Source organism: Sinocyclocheilus anshuiensis, unplaced genomic scaffold (assembly GCF_001515605.1).
Source record: "Sinocyclocheilus anshuiensis isolate Anshui unplaced genomic scaffold, SAMN03320099.WGS_v1.1 scaffold143, whole genome shotgun sequence".
Taxonomy (NCBI): domain Eukaryota; kingdom Metazoa; phylum Chordata; class Actinopteri; order Cypriniformes; family Cyprinidae; genus Sinocyclocheilus; species Sinocyclocheilus anshuiensis.
This window is the reverse complement of record NW_015548197.1, coordinates 222,829-228,543: the sequence shown is the minus strand read 5'-3', so window position 1 is coordinate 228,543 and position 5,715 is coordinate 222,829. Positions and strand designations below refer to the sequence as shown.

At 32.3% G+C, this 5,715-nt stretch overlaps 1 protein-coding gene across 1 annotated transcript in view; it reads right to left on the bottom strand.

Moving 5' to 3' along the window:
* LOC107653220 (protein phosphatase methylesterase 1-like) overlaps positions 1-5,669 on the bottom strand; it is a 29,489-nt gene extending 23,820 nt beyond the window's left edge. Inside the window, exons 1-6 of the mRNA XM_016439890.1 lie at positions 5,091-5,669; positions 3,188-3,287; positions 2,978-3,070; positions 710-767; positions 572-623; positions 334-500 (exon numbers count right to left, since the gene is read on the bottom strand). Of these exons, the coding sequence (XP_016295376.1) occupies positions 334-500; positions 572-623; positions 710-767; positions 2,978-3,070; positions 3,188-3,287; positions 5,091-5,206 (586 nt within the window). The 5' untranslated portion in view covers positions 5,207-5,669. The remainder of the gene's footprint in view (positions 1-333; positions 501-571; positions 624-709; positions 768-2,977; positions 3,071-3,187; positions 3,288-5,090) is intronic.
* Between the last annotated feature and the right edge of the window lie 46 nt (positions 5,670-5,715).

The following is a 5,715-nucleotide window of genomic DNA, read 5'->3' as shown; positions in this document are numbered from 1 at the left end:
TTTATACATTTATATATTCATATTCTTATATTTTATATTATATATAAATATATTTAATATGTAAACATAACATATTTTTATTATATATATATATATATATACATGCATACGTTTGTATTTATATATACATAATAAATATACACAGTACACACACATATATTATGTAAACAAAAACTTTTATTTTGGATGCGATACATTTTTATATACATGTTTTGTATTTATTTGTATTATTATTAGTTGTAGTAGTAGCAGAAGTAGTAGTAGTTTTGTTTTTTTTGTGATATCAGTGCATGCATTTTGACGATGATGCTGGTTCATATTGACAGATGACGCAGTGTTTCTCACCCTCCACCACGTCGATGGCCACCAGCCCCACCACAGAGGGAAGCAGCGCTCCACTGGACGCATGCACCGCGATGGCTCCGCCCACATTGTGACCCACCAGGATGATGGGGGGCGGGGTCTCGCCGTACGTCGCTCGCACCACATTGGCTACGTCTCTGTGAGCAGAGGAGGTGATTGGTCAGCTCTGAATACTACAGCCTGTTAATGATATCTGTGCGTGTTTTACCTGGACATGGTTTGTGTGGAGAGGTCATCGACGTGCCGGACCTGAGTAGCACCTGTTTGTGATTGTACTAGTCAGATCAGTGCACACGGGTAACTGCTGCAGGTTAAACCTAAACTAAAGCTAGAAGTTTGATCTCACCGTGACCCCTGAGATCCATGGCCAACACCCGACAAGTGACCCGACTGGCCATCGCTGCCTGTTGAGGAGAAACTCATTATTCATCATGAAGTGAGACATGAATGAATTCCCGTTGCAGAGTTATTATAGTTAAATCCATAAAAAACATTTGGTATCACTTTACTTGAAGCCTTTATATATAATGCAATATAAAAGTATTTTTAATGCATTAATCTCATTATGGTCAGTATGATCGCATTAATAATTCTAACCACAGTTAGAATGCATTATAACAAACACTATTCAGTTACTCCTTGAGAAAGTATAATAGATTATAACACATGAGAAAAAAACAGTATCTATTGCCATGGTTTAAAAAAAGTAATTGTGACAATTTATCTCACAATTCTATTTTTTCCCTCACAATTGCGAGTTTATATTTCGCAACTCTGAGTTTTTTATTGTCATTTTGAGATATTTTGAGATAAAAAGTCACTTTTTTATTTTTTTAGCCCATAGAGGAAAAAAGCTACATTTCAGATAAGATTTTGCAAATATTTTAATGCAATATACAATTATTTCTAAAAATATATAATGCATGACAATAAAAATAACTTTATAATGCATTATAGATAAAGGCTTCAAGTAAACGTTACCAAACATTTTTGTTTTGTCTTAAAATAAATATTAACTGAAAAAAAAGAAAAAAGAATATATATAAATAAAACCTGAGTTATACTAAAATAACTAAAACTTAAATAAAAAATTAATAAAAACAATAGACAAAAAAATAGGGGAAAACAGTAACTAATAAAAAAAGACAAAAACAAAATAAAATGACTAAATCTTTAACTAAAATATTCAAAATATTAAAATAAATAAATAAAAATGTCACAAACAAACAACAAGATTACTGATAGGTTAAAATTCAAATGGAACTGGCAAATACAAGATAAAAAATTCAAACTATTAAAAAAAAATTACTTACAAAAATGATAAAAACAACAAAATTACTAAAATGTTAACTAAAATAAAATGAAAACGTAAAATGCAAAAATAAAACTAATTCAAAATATTGAAAAACAATAACAAATAAAAATGTAAAAAACACAAAACAAAACTACTAAAACACGAACTAATTTTAAAATAAAAATGGAAAATACAAAATTAAATTAAATTAAAAATATAAAAAAAAATAAAAGTGACACAACTAAAATGTTAACTAAAATTAAAACGGAAATGTAAAATGCAAAAATAATCTCATTCAAAATAAAAAAACAATAACTAATAAAAATGTCAAAACCAAAAAAATGGAAAATGGAAATGGAAAATACAAAGTAAAAACTAATTCAAAATATATATATAAAAAAAACTAACGAAAATGACAAAAACAACAAAAAACTAAAATGTTAAATAAAATGAAAAACAGAAAATATAAAAACAAAAACTAATTGTTTTAATAGTACACTGCTTTGCTGGTGTGAGTAATAATGCTGCGTCCTATTCAGAGTCACTGATGCATTTTACTTGCTTAAAAGTGAACGTTTCTGTGTGACGTCATACACATTTATGGATTTTTTTAGGTATAGGTTGTTTACATTCATAATTATCTTTATATAATATAAATAATAGAAGAAAGTTGACAATTCTGACGTATACAGGCTCTGTTCTAAACCAAGATATAGTTTAAGTGTGTGTTTGTACCGTAAAAACGGCCCAGGACAGAGCCGAATGCCCTCCTCCGTGAAGCAGAACCAGCAGTGGTCCGTCCAAAAAAAATAAAAGTGACACAACTAAAATGTTAACTAAAATTAAAACGGAAATGTAAAATGCAAAAATAATCTCATTCAAAATAAAAAAACAATAACTAATAAAAATGTCAAAACCAAAAAAATGGAAAATGTAAATGGAAAATACAAAGTAAAAACTAATTCAAAATATATATATAAAAAAAACTAACGAAAATGACAAAAACAACAAAAAACTAAAATGTTAAATAAAATGAAAAAAAAACAGAAAATATAAAAACAAAAACTAATTGTTAATAGTACACTGCTTTGCTGGTGTGAGTAATAATGCTGCGTCCTATTCAGAGTCACTGATGCATTTTACTTGCTTAAAAGTGAACGTTTCTGTGTGACGTCATACACATTTATGGATTTTTTTAGGTATAGGTTGTTTACATTCATAATTATCTTTATATAATATAAATAATAGAAGAAAGTTGACAATTCTGACGTATACAGGCTCTGTTCTAAACCAAGATATAGTTTAAGTGTGTGTTTGTACCGTAAAAACGGCCCAGGACAGAGCCGAATGCCCTCCTCCGTGAAGCAGAACCAGCAGTGGTCCGTCCTGACCGCTTTTATACACACGAAACATGTGCACACACAACTCAGTCAAGGAATAATAGTCATACACACATCTGTTACCATACACACACAAACTGTGATCTCTGATCCACACAAAGAGCCGTGTGTGTGAGTGTGTGAAGGATATATCCTTAGTCTCTCCTGACCTGATGACCACGTCGTCCATCATTTCAAAGTATTCGCTCCAGGACACGGGAGAGTAATCTCTCTTAGTGCTCACACCATGACTGAAAGACAGAGAGCTGGGAGTGAAGGATTCAGCTCTCGGCTCAAAGGACGCATTAAACTGATCAAAAGTGACAGTAAAGACATTTAGAATGTTACAAAAGATTTCTATTTCAAATAAATGCTGTTTCTTTGAACGTTCTATTCATCTGTGAATCCTGAAAAATAAAATGCATCCCGTTTTCCACAAAATATTGGGAAGCACAACTGTTTTCAACATTGATAATAATCAGAAATGTTTCTTGAGCAGCAACTATATACTGATTTCTGAAGATCATGTGACACTGAAGACTGGAGTAATGATGCTGAAAATTCAGCTGCGCATCACAGAAATAAATTACAGTTGAACAGATATTCACATAGAAACCAGCTATTTGAAATTATAAAAATATTTCACAATTTTACTGTATTTTTGATCAAACAAATGCAGCCTTGGTGAGTCTCATCAACCATTTTGAACAGTAGTGTAAGTCAAGCATCACTATTAATAAAGTTTAAAGTATTAAACTTAATTGTGTAACTCATCATGCACTGTTTGTGTTCCAGATATAAATAATTCAAGTCAAATCAAATCATACGCAATTGGGCTTATAATGCTGATTAAGCAACTGTCCATCCAATCTAAAGCTTTAATCAACAGGAAGTGATCCATGTTGCTTTTGCTTGATTTTCAAATAGTTTTTGAGTTCATTTAGGGGTTTTAAGCATTTAAGCACAAGCGAAACCCCCGCTGGTTTCTTGCAGGTTATTCATCTTTAATTAAGAGTCAAAAGAAATGTAAGGCTGCATGTGTTAAACAAACCAGGAGGAATTATTTCATGCTCATGGAGGGGCTTTTCAAACTCGGTTTGTCTCAGAAGTTTCTCTGAGAGGTAAATAATGCTTTAGGAGGAATGAACAAACACACATGGGTCAGTAGTTGTCGTACAGTAAGAGTATAGAACTATCAAATGAATGTGGAGAATCTGATGAGAAATGTTTGAGACAAAGATGAGATTTCTATAGGGACTTTTTCTCTAAATAAAAACCTGAGAACCATCTGAGAGATCAGTTACTGCTAAAATCATCAATAAACGAATGCGTTGCTATTTTACTATATTAGCGACATTTAAGATTTGAATGTTACTGCTTTGCCTTCAAACTTAATTTTAGCAACCAAAAAATGGCCAAATGCATCTTTTATTTTAGCATGAATTAACGATGACTAATTCATTTGTTATAGTATTTATTAATATTAGTTCATGTTAGTTATTAAAAATACAGCAGTTCATTGTTAGTGCAGACCCATGCATTAAATAATATTAACAAATACAACTTTTAATTTTAATAATGTATTAGTAAATGTTGATATTAAAATTAACTAAGATTAATAAACATTTTAAAATTATTTGTCATTGTTAGTTCAGGCCCATTAAATAATATGAACAAATATAACTTTTGATTGTATTAATATATTGGTAAATGTTGAAATTAACATTAACTAATGTTTTTTTGTTATTACTAATGTTAGCTAATGTAATTAACTAATGGATCCTTATTGTACAGTGTTACCCAATTATCTTTTTGTTAAATGTTTTGCATTAAAAATTAATTTTGCACTTTCTTTTCTTACACCGATATTTTGTCATAGTTCTTCATTCCTGGTTCTGGAGAGCTTCTAATTAAATGCACCTGAAGCGATTAATTAAGGCTTTATTTGTTCATTATAGACAGGTGTGTTGGATCTAATCGTCTGTGAGTGGGATTAGTTGTCCAGACACTGTTCAGAGTTGCTGTGTGTTAGAGAAAAGCAAGTGAAGTCTTACTTCTCTGTGTCGAAGCTCTCCTCCCACATGCTGTTGGCCGAAGCGTCGGTGCCGATGGTCGGGTCAGAGCTCAGGTGCGAGGAGCGACTCTCAGCGGATGAGTGCTCGGAGGCCATGAGAGAGACAGACGGAGGGAGAGAGAGAGAGAGACAGACAGTGAACACACAGCCAGACTCACAGAGTTAAAGAGCACCGGCGCTCAGCACTCGAACCGACAGCAGACAGATGGAGCAGACAGCTGCCCACAGCCTCTCTGTGATTGGACCAGCATGCTCCGAGTCAGGTGTTTTTGTGAGGAGACACAGATTGATAGATCTGTTTAATGTCGCGGAGGTTTCTCCTAAATAGCAGTTTAAATGATAAAATGCATGGCAAATAGAAAATCCTGCTTCTCGGATGAGAAAAACAATCTCAAACTGTGCTCAAGATGCCAAAGTCTGCATCAGAAGTCAGAGATCTCAATATGAGCTCAAACATTTCTCATCAAAGTCTCCAAAGATCAATGATTTGAGCTGCTTTCCATTCATTTGATAACTTTATACTCCTACTGTATGACTACAGTGATTTACAGTATGAACTATTGACTCATTTGTGTCTATTTTTAGGATTAATTTTAGGATAAATA